This window comes from Furipterus horrens, unplaced genomic scaffold (assembly GCF_987537825.1).
Source record: "Furipterus horrens unplaced genomic scaffold, mFurHor1.1.pri manual_scaffold_10, whole genome shotgun sequence".
NCBI lineage: Eukaryota > Metazoa > Chordata > Mammalia > Chiroptera > Furipteridae > Furipterus > Furipterus horrens.
The window spans coordinates 47,418,272-47,438,413 of record NW_028327180.1 but is presented as its reverse complement, the minus strand read 5'-3'; the positions used below and the strand labels follow the sequence as shown (position 1 = coordinate 47,438,413).

Sequence of the window (20,142 nt, the reverse complement as noted above, 5' to 3'; positions counted from 1 at the left end):
TGCCTGCTCGAGGCTGTTGCCCTGAGGTCCCCAGGCTCCTGACTGCTTGTTGGTGCCCCCACAGTTCCTTCTTCCTCGTCGCACACCTCCACCTCCATCTGGGCTTCCAAATCCTCATCGTAGGGTCTATTTTCTGGGGATTCCAAAACATAAAAGGCTCCCTCTGTATTCCATCACCTGAAGCATTCCTGCAGCTAACTTGGCCATCGGTCCCTGGGCTATTTTGGGGATGCTTTAGGGGACAGGCTGGGCCACAGGCCTCTCACTGCCCCCTCACCCACACTCACTCCCACTTCAGCTTCTCTCCAGCACCTGGCTCCCTCCCACATCTTGGCCAGGAATGAGGACAGGGACTGGGAGTGGTGTGTTGGCAGTGAGCAGAGCACTGGACCAAGAACAGAACACAGACTTCTGTAAAACCAACCAGGCACATTTAATAAAAAAATAAGTAAGTTATCCAGGATCAGACCCAGCAAGCAGAATCTATCCCTAAGTGAGTCAAGCACCACTGGCCCGAAGTGACATTGGTTTCTGCCCCAGGGAACAGCAAGTCCTCCGGCCTGGGCTGGGGAACATCCTGCCCAAGCTGCAGGGAGCACCCCAGTGCAGTGCAGCTGAGCCCACCGAAGGCTTGGAGAGAGAATGCCACTGAGCAAGCAGTGGCCACACCTGAGATGCAGGCCTGGGAGGCAAGCAAACAGGACCAGGGATGGGTAGGGGAGGCCCAGCCCCCACCTTCATCCCCACCCCCTCCAGGGGGGTGAGGTGCAGGAACCTGCAAACGCCCCGTGTGGTTATTGGGACCAGCAGCAGCTTCCGGTGAGAGAATAGCCACCCTCCCTCCTGGGTGGTGGTGTGCACATAGCTCAGGTGACTGAGGGACGAATAAGACTCAGACCCAACCATTCTCTAACCCCATTGGGGGTCCACAATGTCTGGTACACAGTAGGCACGCCATAGCTGCCTAATGCATGAAGAAATGAACGGACACTTTTTGGCCATCTCTGTGGCCCAGTACACAGGTCAATGATCGAATGCTGTCAGAACAGCTGTCATATTTTTTTGTATCACTAATGCCTGGCGCACAGGAGGTGCCCTTCAGATGTGTGGGGAAGAAACCAATTAAGCGTGAAAAGCACCTTGTGTATCTCCATCCCCCACACCCAGTTCAGCTCCTGGCACACAGCAGGCATTCAATAAAAGCACTGAGTCAGTAAGAAGTTTCGTGTCCCAGTACCAGGCTAATAGTAGGTGCATGATATGTGTTTGAATAAATCAAAGTGTCTTGTTTATCTCAATATTCCCAGAGCCTGAAATAGTGCCCAACATACAGTAGGCACTCAATAAATACTTAAATTAATTTTTAAAAAATGAATATGTCTCACTAGTGCCTGATTTGGGGAGGGGGATCAATAAATGCTTGATGACTGAATCATCACTGAGGAAATAATTATGCCTCATTCATGGCCATCGCACAAGAACCCAGTACACAGTCAATGCTTAAAAAATGTCAGGCACATAGAGAGATGAATGCTGGCTTGTTCCCACCCAATCTCTCAGGGCCAAATACTATTCGTGGCATACAGTAGGCACTCCATTAATGCTGCCTGCGTGCACATGATCACTGAGCACAAGCTGGCTGGCACCACCCAGCACGGAGAGTCCTCCGTGGACTGCCAGGGGCCCACGGGGGCACTATTGTCCCCAGCAAGCGTCCAGAGGCTGCTCTGGTGCATTAGTGGCTGCCCCTCAGAGCTCGTCCCGGGCGGCACTGTCCAGTGGGGACTGCAGCACGTCTGAGTTTTTGGCCTCTCGGCTCAGTGCCTGCTGCTCCCTCATCTTCTGAGACTTGGCACGGTCCCAGTCAGTCTTGACATGCTCATTGTTCCACACGACCGAGGTCTCTGTGTCACTCACGTACCCGTCGTCCCCTGTGTAGTGAGTGGGATACACAAGCAGAGGCTCCACGGAGAAGGCGTGCAGGTTGCGGGGGGAGAAGTGGGTCTTGTACTTGGACCTGGGGGAAGGGAGTGAAAGACAGCAGTGGGTCGGGGTAAGGGACAGATGAAGGGAGGAGTGGGAGGGGACAGACTGAGACACATGGGGGGGGTTAAAATGGAGCGAGAGGTGGAGGGCACGCACAGAGGAAGTGGTCAGAGGAAAAGGCACGATCCTGGGGGTCTGAGAGCCTCACACCCCGCCCCTGTGGGACAGCTGCACAGTGAGACCCCCGCCTGCCTGGCCGCAGCAACCCGCCCTCACACTGGGTGCTTGTCGAACATGACCGGCAGGAACTCGTCAACGGGCAGCATCTTGGAGAGTGGCTGGGCGGCCAGCAGCTTGCGGGCGCCTTGCAGGGAGATCACGTAGGCCAGTGTCCAGTAGGAGTAGTCGGCCTCCACCAGGTTCCTCACATGGGGCACGGCCTTCTCGGGGTGCTCCACCTGCATCCGCTTCCGGCCTACATAGCTGCGATGCAGAGTTGACACCCTGTCACCCTCCTCCCACCCTCCAGAGAATACTAACCCAGCAAGGCAGGAATCTAGTGAGCCCCTGTCAGGACTGAGGTGGGAGCAGCTTGGCATGTTTGGGGCACAATGAGGAGGCCTACATGGCTGGACCGGCAGGACCACAGGGGTCTGGGGCCCTCAAGGAGGGTGGGTTTTTTCCAAGGGCACTGGGGAGCCGTGGAAGAATCTGGAGCTAGGGAGAATGGGATTTCTGGGATGTTCTCTGAGGCTGTGCCACAAGGAGAAGAGTGGGGCTGAGGGAAGCTGGTGTGGGTTCAGAGGACCGTGCAGCAGTGGAGGTACAAGGATGTGGTGAGAGGTCACAATGAAGGGGTGCAGTTACTATTCTTATTAACAGCACGGTCCAGAGTCTGGGGCCTAGAACCTGGATCAGGGCCCTGCACACCACAGGAGGAAACAGAGGGAGGGAGGGAGGAGGAACCAACCCCCGATAAGAGAGCTCAAAGGACCGTCCAGAAATATGCTGGCCACACCTAACCTAGGGTTGGGCTAAGATCCAGGCTCCCTGGCTACTCCCCACACTAGGCCAGCTACAAGCTCCCAAGTCCTGACTGCACGCACCACAGGCCCCAGCCCCAGCTCCTCAGACAGCCCACAGGCCTCCTGGGCAAATCTTAGCCACACCCCATCCCCCACAGGACCCCTCAAGTCTCCAAGCCCCGCTGAACCCCCACCCCCACAGCCAAATCCCTAGGCTTCCAGGTCGTCCTTCCAAGGTCCTAGCCTATAGGCCTGAGGCCACGCCCCTAGCCCTGACTGCTCTCAGGTCCACCCCTCACACAGGTCACACACACACAGAGTACCCCTCCTGCCATATTCCCAAGAGTTGGCCCAAGCTATTACCCTGCAGATGCCCTCTGACCTATATGTTCTTCTGAGCTCTAGCCCCGTCCCCAGGCTCCACCCCACTCCAGACCATGCCCCAGCACCCTATCCCCAGACCACACCTCTGAGCTCTGGCCCAACCCCTAAGCCCCAGCTATACCCCACTCCAAACTTGACCCCTGGGCCCTGGCTGTGCCTCGGGTCTGCCCCTGCCCCAAACCAGGACCCCAGGCCTGGCCCCACCCCAAGACCCAACACTCACATGAGGTCCCAGTCCAGATTCTCCCTCTCCACATCCTGCATGAGGTTCATCAGGCGCCTCTTGAAGAAGATCTCGAACCGCAGGTCGTCCTCGAAGACGAGCGATTTCTGCAGTCCCCTGTCCACAACCTGAGAGAGACCAAGGCTGGGCCTGACCCTGAAGCCAGCTCAGCTTAAGGCTCTGAGGCAGCAGGGGAGAACCAAATGCACCCCTCTCCCACCACTGTCTGGACACCACACCCTCACACATGCAACAACAGAGTCCCCCCGCCTGGTTGCTCCTTCCCACGCCAGGGTCTGGGCCTGCGCTGACACACAGCCCCTCCTGCATGTGGTGGCAGGCACTCTCCCTCACCCTTCAGGCTTCAGCTCTGATGTCGCCCCACCAGCGGCCCCTCCCGACCACCACCCAAAGCTGCAAGCTGACGAAAATTCATACCCCTAGGCCCCTTCTCTACATGTATCTCACTTATTTCACTGATTTCTTTGTGGTTTATCATCAGTCCTCCCACTTCCTGGAGCTGTGATTCCCCTGCAGGGGGCTGGGCCTGTCCCAGTGGCTATGCTATCTCCAGCACCAGCACCAGGCCAAGTGCACAGTAGGTGCTTGGCTAATGTTCCAAGAATGAATGAACTTAAGAATTTTCATGACTGCCCCCTGAGGCCATGACTGTCATCTGGGGAAAGTGAAGCTCAGGCTGGGAGGCACCTTCCTGCTCACAGAGCTCACCCCTCTAAGAGGCAGGGCTGGACTTGAACTCGGATGTCCCCTAACTCCAGGGCTGCTTAGACATCCCATGGCATTCACAATGAATCTCAACCCATCACCTCAGACACCTGGACAGCCCCTCCAGAGCACGCTCCCACCCTGAGCCGGACACCCACCTGGCCTCATGCCTGGCAGTGCCTCACCCATCACAGTCTCTCTCCAAGTGTGGCTGATGAGCCCCAGGATTAACGGGCTACCCTTGGCATGGGCTCCACACTAGTTAAAGTCACCATGGCCAGGGTGCAGACATTTGAAAGCAGCTGGGTGTGAAGAGGCCTCACTTGGCCTCAGACCCAACCTGTTTTGGAAACTGGGCTCACTCCTCCCCCTCCCCAGGCTCCACAATGGCACAAAGGAAGGACATTCACTGGAGAGGCCCTGGGTCCTACTGCAGCTTTGGGATCTGCCTGGGGGGCAGGCACTGCCCTCCCCGAGTTGTGGGAAGGCAAAGAAGGGCCCTGCCCTATCCACCTCGCCAGACCCTCTACCCCACCAGACCCACCTCCTTCCAGGTGTTATAGTGGCTGAGGAAGCAGCCCAACTCTCCCTTGGTGAGGGGCCGCCCATGGTAGGGGTCCTGGTAGCCGGGCAGCATCTGGATGCCCAGTGCCTCCACCTGGCTGGTGTTCATGGCTCTGGAAGGGAGGACAAAAAGGAGTCAGTGGGAAACCCACTCTGCCTGCCATTCCACCATGAGGGTCCCCTCCTGCTGAGCAGCGACTTCCCTCTTCAGCTATGGTGCCCCTCCTGGACACGTGGCCAGGCCTGCAGGGGGTGGTCTACCCAAGTGCGGCTCTGGCAGCCACTCTCCTAGGGTGGGACCACTTCCCCTCCACTGTGGCTCCCAGTGTGTGGTCTACACCACCGCCCTCCCAGGGCTGGACTCACTTGCCATCCACAGCCTCCACCAGCCGGAACTCGATCTCCTGCGCCTGCAGGGCACGCACCATGCGCTCCCGCCGGTCCTGCCGCCGCTGCAGATTGATCATGAAGACCTGCAGCACAGGGCCTCTGTCACCACCGTCACCCTGTCCTACGTGCCCCACCTGTGCCTCCCCGCCCCAGGAGGCCTGGCCCACCTCGTCAAAGCCCATCTTGTCAGATATCCTGGGAGGCACCGAGACAAATTGGGAGGGCTCTGCTGGGGGGTGCTTCACTGCAGGGCAGAAAGAACCTGAGGTGTTGCTGGAGCCATGAGGCGGGGGACATTCCAGCCTCTTTCCACTTCCCCCTCCCCATCCCCAACATGGCTCCCTATCACCCCAAGCTCCTCAGCCTGGGCTCCTGACCTGTCCCCACCCAAACACTGTTGCTAGTCTCTCTCCCCCACCTCATTCTGGCTGTTAGTCCACCAAACACACCCATTCCTACCTCAGAACCTTTGCACATGCTGGGCCTCTGCCTGGAACACCGTTCCTTCCTTCTCCCCACACCCAGTTGTGTGTGTGTGTGTGTGTGTGTGTGTGTGCATGCGCACACGCGTGTGTGCGTCCCCCTGGTGGCTGAAGATGAAATGGCACACTCCCTTCTGTTTTGGGAGGACTTTGGTCTCTTGAGGAGGGGAGTCTCCCGACCTCCTGAGGCTGAGTCAGGTACCTCCTCCCGGCTCCCACAGTGCCCAGGCTTCCACCATCACTCCCTGTCTCCTGTGAGCCCCGTGGAATGAACACCAGGTCTGTCCACTCACACTGCGTTTCCAGCATCCAACACAGGGCTCGGCATACAGTAGGTGCTCAATAATTTCATAGGGTGAACCAAGGATTGATGATAAATTGTGTGACCTAGACCTATCAGGGCCTCATATTCCTTACCTATAAAGTGGGCTAACAATGCCTCAGAAGGTTATTCATGAAAAGGTGTCATTAAATCACACATGTATGGGTTGAACGGTGTCCTCCCACAAAGTTATGGTGGTGTCTGAACCCCCAAGACCTCAGAATGTGCCCTTATTTGGAAATAGGGTCTTTACAGAGGTGATCAAGATACAATGAGGCCATTAGAGTGGGCCCTAATCACTGTGACCGGGGTCCTAACAAAAACAACAATTTGGACAGACACACACAGAAGGAAGACACACAGTGGGAAGATGGCTGTTCGACTGAATGACGTCTGCAAGCCAAGGTTTGCCCAGAATTTCTGAATAGTCATGACTGTTTCCTTTTTGGCTGCTGTGAGCAATGCTCAGACGACATCTGCAGGGCTACCGGCTCACCCCTTACGGTTTCCCACAGAAGAATCGGGCCCTCAGGTAGACATGAGCCTGCAAAGGTCCCCACCTGCCCACCAGGTCAGCCCAGAGAAGCCCAGCATGGTGGGGAATGTGGCAGGTGCCTCGCCAGGAACAAAGACCCATGTGAGCTCAGGGAGACAGACACAGCCCTTTTGTCTGAGAGCTGTGGGAAGGCTGAGCACCTCCCACCTCGCAGCCTGGGCCTCCTCCGAGGCCACCACATCCCCAGGCCTCCCACCCTCTGTAAGCAAGCTGAGACCAAGGGCAAGACTCTGGGATCTGAGGACACAGGCTCAAATCCCAGGGGTCCCTGACTTCTCTGAGCCTGCCCCACCACACCCTGGGGGGTATGAGTGGCAGCAGGACCTGCCTGTGGGGAGGTGGAATCTCATCATCTTGAGCTTTTCTGCAAGTCTGAAATTTCATTGGAAAAAAGATGTTTGAACACATGAAAAATCACATGTACAGCCCAGGCTACCCACACACAGATAGAGAAAAATGTGTTTTCACATGAAGAGAAGGAAGGAGTTACACAAATATCTGAAACCCCTGGACCCTCCTTCCATCGGTTCTGTGTGCTCCACTCTGGCCCTCAAGAAACAGGCAGAAGAGACAGCTACCTATGGTTTCCTGACCAGAGCAATAACAGAAACACATGTGAAGATTTATTTAAGGAAAACTATGGCAACCGGAGATGCTTCTTAGTGTCCAGTTGCGGATGCAAGTTGGTGACAAGCGGAGGACTACTTCTCATGACCACAGTGCAGTGGGGCTCCTGACCTAGGCCTGAGCATCGCACGTCACAGACGCTTGGGTGTTGTGCAGCCTCCATCTTGGTGACCTTGCAGCCTCCAGATGTAACTTCAAAAGATCAAAATCTCCCACAAACAGAACAGAGTGTGTCACTCCACCGTCAGCCACCAGGGGGACAGACAGACAGACAAGACACATTCTCTCTCTCCCTCTCTCTCTCTCTCCCCCTCCCCCCACCTCTCCCTCTCTTGGAGAGAAACTTAAAGAGCAGGTAATAATGGGGCAACTGACAACAACCAGCAGGTCCCTCCCCATCTATACAGCCTCCCCGGCCTTCTCAGAGATGTGTGTGACCAATGAAGGGCAAAGCCCCCACGGCAGTGGACACTGTACCACTGTCTTCTTGCTCCAGAGATACTCCCACCCGTCAGGACACCCCTCCTCAAGCAATCTCGATGGCAACTCAGTCCCATGTGCTCAACCCACCACAGGGGCCCACCAGGGGCATGGCTTCTAGTTAATAATTTTTGGATTTATTTATCTATTAGAAAGACATGAGTTTGCAACTATCGTAAAAATATATAATTCCCTTTTTAAAAATAAGTGTATTCAAGTACAACAAAAGTGTACACATAAGGTAAATATTAAGTAAATAATAGGTTTGAGGTTTGGAAATGGCCCAAAAAGGCTGTGGCCCAGATACTGCCATGTACATAAAGGTTCATCAGTGAAAACTCGCTGTCCTCCCTGCCCCCACATCCTCCATGGCTCCCAGCTGCTCCTGAGGAAAACACCAGCGTCTAAGGCTGCTGCCCTGGCCCTGCCAGCTCTGCCCCACTGACCTTGTCTGTTCCCTGAGCTCAAATCCCCCCCCCCCAGCCTCCTAGTCTCAGCATATAATGCTCCTTCTGGCTGCAATCCCCTTCTGGCTAACTCCTATGTTCCATGCATCTTAATGCCACCCTGACTGACATGCACAGGTGCTGCAAGCCAGCAAGCAGTCCTTGAGAGGTGAGGACAACTGTTTACGTTGTTCGTGCCAGATTCCCAGTGCCCACTAAAAGGACAAGCATCCAGCAGGTACTCGGTTAGTGTTCAGGAAATGGACATGAGATGATAGAGAAAGGGCAGTGTGGGCGGACTCACCCATAACCTCCAGCTCCACATGCATGAAGCTCTCAGCCTCATCCTGGAGGGTACTATGTGACCGCAGTGGCACTGGCAGAAAGCCATACACCTCCTTGTTGCACACGTACATCTGGACCTCTGGGGTCAAGAAAAAAAACTATCACAATTGAAAACTGAGCAACAAGGTAACAGTAGCCACCTCTGACCACAGCATCAGCCTCACAGCCCTGTGTGGGGCCAGAAGGGAAAGGAACCCACTGTTCCCAGCAACCAGTAGAAACCCCTCAGATTTCTATCTAGGACTTGAAGCCAGAACAGGAATTCCTGCTGGCAGGTGAGACATCGACTATCAACAGAACCATTAACAACCACCTGGCACCACCATGGACTCGGTCCCTACAGGATTCCATGATAAAGCAAACCACAAAACAGCAGGGAACAGTAAAGATGCACATTTCTGCACAAAAAGGGGATGCAGTTGGATAAGATGTTAGTAACGTTACCTCCATCTGCGTTTGTTCTCTTGCAGATGGTTTAAATGTTTATATTAAGTGTGCATCTTTTTTAAAAAGTTAATAACTGAATAAAAATAATTTTTATGTGAACTGGCTAACTTCTTCCATAATGGGCCAGGTGTAATAAATATTGTAGGCTGCTGACCTGACAGTTTCTGTCTCAAAAACTCAATCCTGCCCTTGGAACATGAAAGCAGCCACAGACACTTAAATAAGTGGGCGTGGCAGCGTGCCAATGAAACTTTCCTTACAGGTCCTGAAATCTGAATTTCGTATAATTTTCAGATGTCACAAAATATTATTCTTCTTTCCATTTTTTCCCCAACCATCTGAAATATATAAAAACAAGCCCTGGCTGGGTAGCTCAGTAAGTTAGAGCACCATCCTGATACGCCAACGTTGCAGGTTTGATCTGTGGTCAGGGAACATACAAGAAGCAACCAATGGATGCACAAATAAGTAGAACAACACATCAATGTTTCTCTATCTCTCCCTTCCTCTCACTCTAAAATCAGTAAATAAAAAATTTAAAAACAAAACATTTTTAGCTTGTAGCCATATAGAAACAGACATTGGGCCAGCTTCGGCCTGCTGGCCAGTTTGCCAATCCCTTATTTAAAGTAAATGACAGGTTAGCATATAGATGTGCTCTTTCTGTTTATAACATTTTTTCACTAATTATACAATAATGGAACAATTATTGTTCAACTACAGAAAACTGGGAAACCTGAGGAGTGAAGACATTCAGCAAAGCCAGGGTTGGAAAAAGAATTGCTACTGGGGTGATCATCTGAACACCTGGATACAGCCACACTTGAAGCCACCCCTATACCCTACAGTGTTGGTTCTGTGAAATTTCTGTGGGTTGTTTGGTCTTGTTCAGCATAGATTCCACAGAACTGGCCAGATGATGCCCGTGGCACAGCAAACCCCAGAGGACTCACCTGCCTGTTTGCAGGAGAAGGCAAAAACAATGATGTCATCAAAAGACCAGGTATAGTCGCTGTGTGGAGGATAGAATGCCAAGTTCCTGGATGCTGCCTTCCGCAAGTCGATCAGGAAGGTCGAGTGCACCATGGGAACTGCAAAACAGCCCTGGCGGTCCCGCTTTCGAATTGGGATGTAGGCAGGCGTGCGCTTATAGTAGCCCTGCAAGGAAGGGGCAGAGTTCTGCATGGGGGTCCCTCCAGGTGAGGTTGGAGGTATGGAACACCTAGAAAGCAAGATCCAGGTGCCCACTCCTGGCTGTGGTGAGCATTCCCTGAGCACAGTGCTCTGGGTGTGGTCAGTGACAGCCTCGGCTGATGGGACAACAGCTGACAAAAGGAAAATAGCTACAGTATCTACTTGCAGACTTGAAGAGCAAAATTAAAAAGCTGAAAAAGGTTTTAACATTAAACTGGCCAACAATTTTTTTAAAAAATCTAATCCTGGCCGGGTGGTTCAAATAGTTGGAGCATTGTCTTGTACACCCAAAATTTGGAGGTTTGATTCCCAGGCAAGGCACATACCTAGGTTGAGAGTTTGATCCCCAGTCAGGGTGTGTACGGGAGGCAACCAATTGATGTTTCTCTCTCACATCGATGTTTCTCTCTCTCCCTCTTCCTCTATCTAAAAATTAATATACAGCCATGGCTGGTGTGGCTCAGAGGATTGAGTGCCAGGCTACAAACTGAAAGGTTGCCGGTTCGATTCCTAGTCAGGGCACGTGCCTGGGCTGTGGGCCAGGTCCCCAATTGGGGGCATGTGAGAGGCAACCAATCGATATATCTCTTATACATCGACGCTTTTCTCCCTCTCTTTTGCCCTCCCTTCCCCTCTCTCTAAAAACAAATACATAAAATCTTTCAAAAAAATTAAAAATTAAAATTAATAAACATATCCTTGGGTGAGGATTTTTTTAAAAAGTAACATCTAATGTTGGTAGAATGCTAATTTCTACAGTTTAGGGGAATTAATATGGCAAAATTTATTAAAACTAAAGTACTATGGCCCTGACCAGTGTGGCTCAGTTGGTTGGAGCATTGTCCCATAACCAAGGGGTTGTGGATTCGATTCCTGGTCAGGGCACATACCTAGGTTGTGGGTTGATCCCCGCCTGATCCCCCATCCAGGTCCAGGCACTAGACCCCCGGTCCTGGTGTTGTGGGGAAGGCAAACCAATCGATGCTTCTCTCTCGCATCGCTGTTCCCCTCTCTCCCTTCCTCTCTCCCTGAAAGCAATGAAAAAAAAATGTCCTTGGGTAAGGATAAAAAAAAAATTTTTTTAAATAATAATAAAGTACTATGACTTGTGCCCCAAGAAAGCCACTTCAAAATTTATCCCATGGAAATGAGATGTATATGTTCAGCACTGACTTTAGTGGTATAAACCTAGTATAATGCCTGTTGATAGAAGAACTACGAAAAGTTATGTGACTATGTAAAAGAATGTGTTTGAGTTATGTCCGTTGTTCTGATGGGCTACACAGGTGTACTGTTCAATGGAAAATCAAATTGTAAATTAAAGTATATAATGATTCACTTTTTATATGAAATAAATCCAACATGTGTTTATGTTTCTGGGGACATGAATAAAGATGTAGAAAGACATTTCAAAAAATATGAAAAAGGCCCTGGCTGGCGTGACTCAATGGACTGAGCACCAGCCTGCAAACTAAAGGGTCGCTGGTTCAATTCCCAGTGGGGGAACATGCCTGGGTTGTGGGCCAGGTCCCTGGTTGGTGGCGCAAGAGAGGCAACCGCACATTGATGTGCCTCTCTCCCTCTCTTTCTCCCCTCCTTCCCTTCTCTCTAAAAATAAATAAATAAATAAAATTTTAAAATAAAATATCTGAAAAAGGGATCGGATATTTGACATCCTTTGATTTACATAGAAATTGAACATCAATTCAATATAGACGTTTTAAAAGCTTCTGGAATAATCCTGAGTTGGCCTCTCTCTTCCTTGAACCATTTACAAGTTAGAATTGTTGGCATATAATATTTAATTTCTATGACACATTTTTAAATCACTTTAACATGTTGAGTTTTATGCCTTCTGAATTGCATGTCAGTTAAAAACAGAAAGACAGGAGGAGACAGAATGGGTCAGCCTCCTGGCTTCAGCCACCCAGCCCCCTTCCCCTGACACAGCTCCCATTCCAGCACTCACCCCTATACTCCCCCTGGCATTGCCTGCAACCTCAGCCTCAACCCTGGAGGGGACGTGTGGCACAGGCCTGGCCAACCAGAGCCTGGCAAGTTCTTGGCTCCAGTAATTGCTTCAGGGATAAGAGGAGAGAGACTGGACAAGGCCCAGTCAGAGAGAACTTCAGCTAGATGCTGCTGGGAGTCGGAAAATGGGATGGAGGAAGACTGGAATGTTGTTTGAACATCTGAATCAAGCTGTGTCTGAAGTCCCATCCTGGCACTGCCACTTCCTAGCTGTGTGAGCTTAGGCAAGCCACTTCCTCCCTGTTTCTGTTTCTGCCTCATTGCTGGGAAGGAGGGGGGAAAGGACACAGTCATGAACCCTGCGGCAGAGGCTGTTCATGATGGTGTTGTGAAACGCTGGCCATGGATGGTGTGATGGTAAGTTAGGCCCCCACCACCCCTAAGCGCCCACACTACCCAGGCATCCCCTGACCTGAGAAGTCATCCCACACCAGAAATTGGAGTACGCAGCTCGGGAATCCAGCATGGGCGCCACCACTGTCTTGTTCTCAGCCATAAGCAGTGTCAGCGTGTCTGGGTTCAGGATCAGGTTGTCCGAGTCCACAAACTACAAAACATCCAACATGACATCAGCATGGGCTGCTGGAGTGACACAGGTGGGGCCACTGCTCGGAATGACTGGGTGGAGGCAGAGTCCTGAAGGTCTGAAGGGTCTGGAAGCCACCCGGCGCCTCAACCCACAGCTCTAACCTTAGTAACAAGCCAAGTTGTGTTCACACAATGAAACAGGCTACAAGGAAGAAGCAGGAACGGACCACACAGCACACAGAAACACTACTGGGTCCCAGACATGGTGCTGTGGAGACACCAGGCATGTCCGTGGGCATGTCCTGTGGCTCCATTAATAGGAACTATTGAAACAGGCAGCGCTGGTCAATGAGGACAGTTGGGGCAGAGGCCACCTCTGTGAGGAATACACTTTTTTCTCTGTGAGACAGGTATCAATAAAAAGTTCATAAGCCCTGGCCGGTTGGTCAGTTAGTTGGAGCGTCATCCCATACACCAAATGGTTACAGGTTCAATTCCCAGTCAGGGCATGTACGAGAAGCAACCGAATGATGTTTCTTTCTCACATCGATGTTTCTCTCCTCTCTCTCTCTCCCCTGTACTCTCTCTCTAAAAATCAGTAAAACATATCCTCCAGTGAGGATTTTTTAAAAAGTTCATAAAAATAAGAACTTTATTTTTCTTTAACACCTTGAATGTTGGGGTAAAGGGTTGGTAACTTGTTTGTTGCAAGCAAAGAAAAAAGCTTGGAATGAAATTCACCAAACCACAAATCGGATCACCATGGAGGGGAGGCTGCTGGTCCCCCCAAAGCCATGTGCCACCAACCCCTTCCAGAAGGGCCACACCAGGATAGTCACTGTTTGTCATAGGAACTGCAAACAACCCAGGAGTCAAGAGGCATTGGAAGCAAGACTTCAACAAATCAGCTAGAGAAATTCTGGCCCTGTCCCATCACAGTTGAAAAACACGTCACAGAAAACAATTAGGTAAGGATGTTCCTGTCTACTGGGATGTGAAAACATGCAGGCCACGGTAAATTACAGTACTGTTAGGAGGTGGGTTTTTAAAAAAATGCACCTGGTCCACAGATATGCTTTATGCTACCCATGTAGGACTTTGAGGACATTCGAATCACTAGCAGTAAACAACAGCAAAAACTAGAATTCCAGGCTTTCCTGGCACCATGGGAACAAGATCCCCACAGGGGGGACCCTTAGCTAGAAACAGGAGGTGGCAGGCCCCGGGACATGCTGTGCAGTTGTGTTATGTTCCCCACCCAGCTCCTCGAGGACATTTAAATTTGTGACCTCTGAATATATGTGCAGTAAAATAAAAACAGCCGGAGGAGTCTGTAAGGTTCTCAAAAAGTTAAACATAGAGTTATCATGTGACCCAGCAATTCCACTCCTAGGCACAGATCGAGAGAACTAGAAACAGGGACTTGAACAGATACTTGAACACCCATGTTCAGAACAGCATGATTCACAATTGCCAAAAGGTGGAATCATCCTAAGTGTCCAACAATTGATGAACGGATAAACAAAATGTGGTCCATCCACACAATGGAATATTACTCAGCCACGAAAAGGACTGAAGCACTGACACAGGCCGATAACGTAGATGAACCTGAAAACACAATGCTGAGTGAGAGAAGCCAGACACAAAAGTCCATATGTTGTGTTATTCCATTAATATGAAATGTCCAGAACAGGCAGATCCAGAGACAGACAGCAGATCAGTGGTTGCTGAGGTAAGGAGGAATGGGGAGTGACTGCTGGTGGGGACAGGGGTCTTCTTTTGAAGTGATGGACTGTTGTGGAACAGACTGTAGGTTTAAATGTGCTAATAATCACTGAATCACACACGTTAAAACGGTTGATTTTATGTTACATAAATTGCACCTCAATTAAAAATCATACAAAAAAGCCAGAAAGTGAGTCTGAAAGTAAGATTTCAAGATTTGTGTTTTCTTTCCTAAACTCCGTATTTTTTCTTGTATCTTTCCTTACAAGTAACACCCATAGTGTTTGTAAAAAGAGACCCTTTTGATAATAATTTAAAAACATTGGACAAACCGTTTCACATTCCAATATGGATTTTCAAAGTCCCTAATTTCAAAAATAACATGTCAAAAGCTGCTTTGAGTTTTAGACCAACATCTGGAGTTCTACCCACATTTGCTGAGGGGAAAAAAATGTGAAAACCAGCCAACCTCAAACCATGAAAGCAAAACAGATGAGGTGGCCCTGTACGGGATGGTTCCAGGCAGGTCCAAGTCCCACCTCTGTGCTCCACTGGTTCCCAGACCCCACCCAGCAAGCTGCAGCCTCCCTCTCCAAGCCTCCACTCGCCCATCTGTAAAATGTCCTCAGCAGGCATCAACCTACAGGGCCCCCAGGAGGAGCCTTCCTCCTCCTAGGAAATGGCTCCCTCCTCCCCAAAGAGCTCAGGCCAGAGGCCTGGGGTCCTCCTGGCACCCTCACATCTAGTCCCCAAGCAGGGCCTGAACCCACCTGTCCCATCTCATACAGGCCTCCACCCCAGCCTCCTGCTGTCTCCTTCCCTGCCCCAAAACGCCAGGATCCCACAGCAGCCAAAGGAACTCTGAAAATCATAAATTAGAACACAGCCCCCCCCTGCTCACATACCCTCCATGGCTTCCCATTACCATCAGAGTAAAAGCCAAATCTCTCCCTCAGTCTGGAGAGGCCAACCCCTACCGACCACTTCAGTGTCATCCCTCCACTGCTCCCTCTCATGCCATTCCAGCCACACTGGCCTCCTCACACCCCAAGCTTGCTGCCTGCTCTGTTCCCTCTGCCTGAGATACTGTCCTCCAGTTTCCCTCAAGGCTGGCTCCTTTGCTCCTTCAGGTCTCTTCTGGGGTCCCCTCCTAAGGAAGGCCCCCAACCCTGCTCACTCATCACCCTACCCTGGTTATGCCATCTGTTGTAGCTTGAATGTTCAAGTCCTAACCCCTGGTATTTATGACTATGACCTAATTTGGAAATACAGTCTTGGCCTTAGAAGAAGAGAAGACCTGGCTGGCGTGGCTCAGTGGACTGAGTGCCAGCCTGCGAACCAAAGAGTCGCCAGTTTGATTCCCAGTCAGGACACATGCCTGGGTGACAAGCCAGGTCCCCAGTTGGGGGCGTGGGAGAGGCAACCACACATCAGTTTCCCCCTCTTTCTCTCTCCCTTCCCCTCTCTTTAAAAATAAATAAATAAATAAATAAATAAATAAATAAATAAATCTTTAGAAAAAATAAAAAAAAAAAGAAGAGAAGAGACATACAGGAGAGAAGGCCATGTGACCACAGAAAGAGATTGGTGTGATGCAGCGACAAGCCAAGGACGCTTGAAGCCACCAGAAGCTGGAAGAGACAGGAAGGATCCTCCCCTGGAGCTTTTGAGGGGGAAGCACAACCCTGCTGGCACCTGGATTTCAGATGTCCAGCATCCAGAACTATAAGACAATACACTTCCCAAAATATCGTCCCCCAGCGTGTGGGACTTTGTTCTGGCAGCCCCAGTACATTGCTACACCATTAGTCACCTTTCTACAACTTCATCACAGCACTGGCTGTCTTCTGATGTTTCCTCACTCAATTTAGTTTTTTTGGTCATGTCCACCTTTCCCAGGACACCAGCAAGTTGGGGCTCAGCCTGTGCAGATCTTCACTGTGTTTGTTCCCAGGGCCTAGCAGGAGGGTGCTTGGAGGGGCTCATAAATGTGCGTTGATTGGAATGTACACAAAACCAGCCACCTGCACTGCAAGGCTGGCATTCGCATTCAACCTCACTGCTGGCACCACCAACAATGCCCTCCCCATCCATACCAGGGTGGAGAATCATACCACCAGGTCAAAGGGAGAGGAAGGCCCATGATTCACAGGCCCTTACCCAACAATACTGCATTCAACACTCAACATCCCCTCCTTCCCAGAGGCAACACTGGCCCCAGAAGTGAAAATCAGCCCTCAGCAGCTCAGAGTCGCCAAGTACCCCCAGCACCTGACCCATCCTCCTGCCTTTTGGGGTGGCCCAGAGGGTCATCAATGGTGTGTGGAGATCCGGTGTCACTGGAGATGGCAATAAAAGTGGAGACAAACCAAGTATCCAACCACAGGTGACAGTTGGGGACACAATCTGATGGTTAGGAGCCCAAGAGCCCCAGATCGAATCCCAGCTCCTCCAACTAACTAGGCTGGGTCACCTCTGACAACTCAAGTCCCCTCTTATGCCTCAGTTTCCCCCTCTGTAAGAGTTAAGGAGAGACTCCATACCCACTGTTTTGCCTTCCCTTTGGACACCCCAGATGCCACCTGTGATCCATGGGCTGGGAAACTCACCAAGATGTAATCAGCCCACATGTCCCGCGCCGACTTCAGGGCTGCCTGGCGCAACTTCATGATGTGCTCGTAGCGTGAGTCAGACCAGTGTTTGGGGCCCTCTTCATCTGGGTAGGACCTGCAGAGAGGCAGCTGTGATGTGGGAAGCACTGGCACTATTAGAGCCCAAAGAGGGCCCAGGATGCATGGTGGTCAGAGAGGGCTTCCTGGAGGAGAGGATGGGTAAGCTGGGTCTAAAGACTGGGAAAAAGTAAGCAAGGAGAAAACAGGAAGAGGGACATGTATCTGCACCAGGGGGCATGGCAGGAACCAAGGCCTGGAGGGGAGAAAGCCTAGGCAATCTATAGGGCAGGAAGAAAGCTCAGTGGGGGCAGGGCACTGGGAGAGAGTACAGAGCAAAAGAAAATTGGAACCTGTCCTCCCAGACTCAGAATCTGGTCTGAGCAGTGAGTGGGTACAAAAGGAAACCCTGAAAGAGTGACAGGAACTAGGTTCATACTGGCCAGGAACTTAAGGGAAAGCTAAGTAGGAGAGCTGGTGGTGTTGGGCTGATGGTGAGACTAGGAACAAAGCAGTGGGTGTCACTCAAAAGACATGGGGGTGAAAGAATTCTAGGTGTAGAGAAAGTCTGGGGCAAAGTGCTAGGGCAAAGGTGGGAGAGGGGAGATTAGGGCCCATTGTGAAGCTGAGGGTGGGTCAGAGGAGCCAGAGGAGCCAGAGCTGCCAGAGCTGTCACATAAGGCTGCAGAGTTGGGTTGGAGAGTCAGAGACTGAGGGGCTGGGGTTCTGTTACAGGACAGTGGGGAGTCACGGAGGGCTGTGAGCAGGGGTGCAGCTGAGTCAGACTGGGAGGGCTCAGGGCAGTACCTGGCACTTACCTGGGCTCCTCTGCTGGCCGCCATTCCACGGAGTGGTACAAACTCTTCACGGCCACCAACCACTCCCGCAATATTGCAGATGTGTTGTCTGAGTTGTGGTCTGTGGCCACCCTGTGGGCAGAGGGGGACAATCACTGAGGTTGGGGAACCCAAGGCACAACAGGGCAGCCCCGCAGTACCTGGGCTCTGCACCGTGGCTCAGCCTGCTATCATTTACATAGTCCTGGGCAAGGTGCTTCCCTTCCCCATGCCTCAGTTTCTTCACCTTTAACACAGTAGTGAGGACACCTCACCAGGCTGCAGAGAACATTAAGCTCATTTTAGAGAAACGCATGAGACACTGCTGGTATTATTGAACATCTAGGATCTTATAATTAGGTCAGGTACTAAATAGTGCAATTTAATAAAAATATAACTATATTATATAGCCCCACCACCCCACCTTTTTTGAGTCTCTCCTATGAACAAAACCACCTCAGAGTGGGCTGTGTACACTGGTTCACTCAAAAAACATTTCTTAAGCACCAATCGCATGCTTGAATTATTCGGGCTAGGGAATCTAGGGTGGGGAAGGACATTTGGGAATCTAGTTTGACCATGGAGCCCAGAGCTATTTTCCCAAATGAACTGTTACTAAGTTGACAAGGACAGTAGTGATAACAGGAATAATCACAGCAGCTCTAGTCACTGAACACCAAGCCATGATGCCTGGGCACAATGGCTTCACACATAGTAATTGGTTAATCTTCAGAGACAAACTCAACCAGAGTTATATTAATATCCCTTTTTCCAAAAGAGTACACTGAGGCAGAAGGCAGTAAGTCATCAGGCTTCTTCACTGCCCTATCCCATTGCCATTCCAGGAAGGATCCATTTACCCTGGGGCCATAGCGTCCCCCGCGCCCCCCCCCACTCTGGTTAGAAGGCCTGATTCAGGCTGGTTTCATGGGCAATGCAGCAGCAGGAGTGGGAAGATACAGTTAGTGGAAGTGCACGGAGGGCCGAGGCAACGCCCTTGTAGGGGCTCCAGCCTGTGTGTGCTCTAACGGGGTTTATAGGGTTAGACAACAAGGCCTGCCCAGGGCGTGGTCCTGGATCTGCCCTAATGGGGGGCTAGCAGGCAAAGCGGGAGTCTGACCCATTCTTATGCGAGGTGGGGGTGAGGGTGAGGGAGAAGGAGGCCAGAGCAAGAAGAGGGCACGCGCGGATCTGGCCTGCCCAATAGAAGATAAGCAGAAGGCATGGTGCCAGGACAGCAGGGAGGACACGGCGTGGACCCACCAACGATGAAACAGGCGGGACGCTGCCCGCGGCACCGTACTCACCACAACGCCGTGCGCTCCCGAGGGTGCTGCAACCGTTCCAGTGCGCCCAGAGTGGCTGGCAGCGCATGGGCCGCGTTGCGCGCCAGCAGAGCGATGAGCACGCGCGGCGCCTGCAGTGGCGACTCGGGGCTCCAGCGTTCCTCCGGGAAGTAGGCGGCGGCACCTGACGGGCCCCCAGGAGGTGGCAGCGCCAACAGCAGCAGCAGCGTTGGGAGCAGCCGCCCCCTCCGGCTGCACGCGCCTGGGGCCGCCGCCATCGCGCCACGCGTCGCCTTTAAGCCTCTTTTCTTCCGGAGGACACGGATCGTGCCTTAAAGGAGCCGTCGGAGCCCAGCAGCTGCCGCGCACCTTAAAGGGAAGGAGAAGGCCTGGAGTGAATCAGGCTTCCGGTCCCACCTTTCAGGACCCGCCTCCAGACGGCCTTGAAGAAAAGAAGCCAGTGTACCCTCGGTAGCCCCGCCCCCTCTTCCTCCTTAAAGGCACAGAGTTCAGAACCCACCCTGCCTTGGAGCGACTGCTCTTATGGTACCCACACCTAATGTGCCCCCCAACTTTTATTTGTACAAGCCCCAGGCTTTTACCAGGAGGACCTGGATAGTTAGGACCTGGTTTGGGACCCGAAAGATCTGAGCCTGTTTTCCTTGCTGCAACGTTTTACCATCCTGGGTCCCCGACCTCGCAGGGGTTGTTAGGTAATAAGAGCGTGGGCCTTGGCGTCCCCAGACTCCCTCTGTGGGCTCGCTATGTGAGCCTCAATATGTCCACCTGTACAATGGGTTTATACTGATCCGGCAGAGTTGGCGTGAAGAGGAGCCAAGTGGTGCTTTACTGTGTTGAGCACGTGCTCTG

General features: G+C 51.8%; 1 protein-coding gene across 1 annotated transcript; it reads right to left on the bottom strand.

The window, feature by feature from the left end:
* Positions 1-409: 409 nt before the first annotated feature.
* Positions 410-19,655, bottom strand: COLGALT1 (collagen beta(1-O)galactosyltransferase 1). The gene is made up of 12 exons (XM_090289931.1): positions 19,294-19,655; positions 17,969-18,079; positions 17,091-17,208; positions 12,641-12,775; positions 9,957-10,161; positions 8,516-8,635; positions 5,466-5,542; positions 5,275-5,381; positions 4,889-5,021; positions 3,619-3,746; positions 2,263-2,469; positions 410-2,017 (listed from the first exon to the last, which is right to left on the bottom strand). The coding sequence occupies exons 1-12, from the start codon at positions 19,548-19,550 to the stop codon at positions 1,750-1,752; spliced, it is 1,866 nt and encodes a 621-aa protein (XP_090146057.1). The 5' UTR covers positions 19,551-19,655; the 3' UTR covers positions 410-1,749.
* Positions 19,656-20,142: the final 487 nt, after the last annotated feature.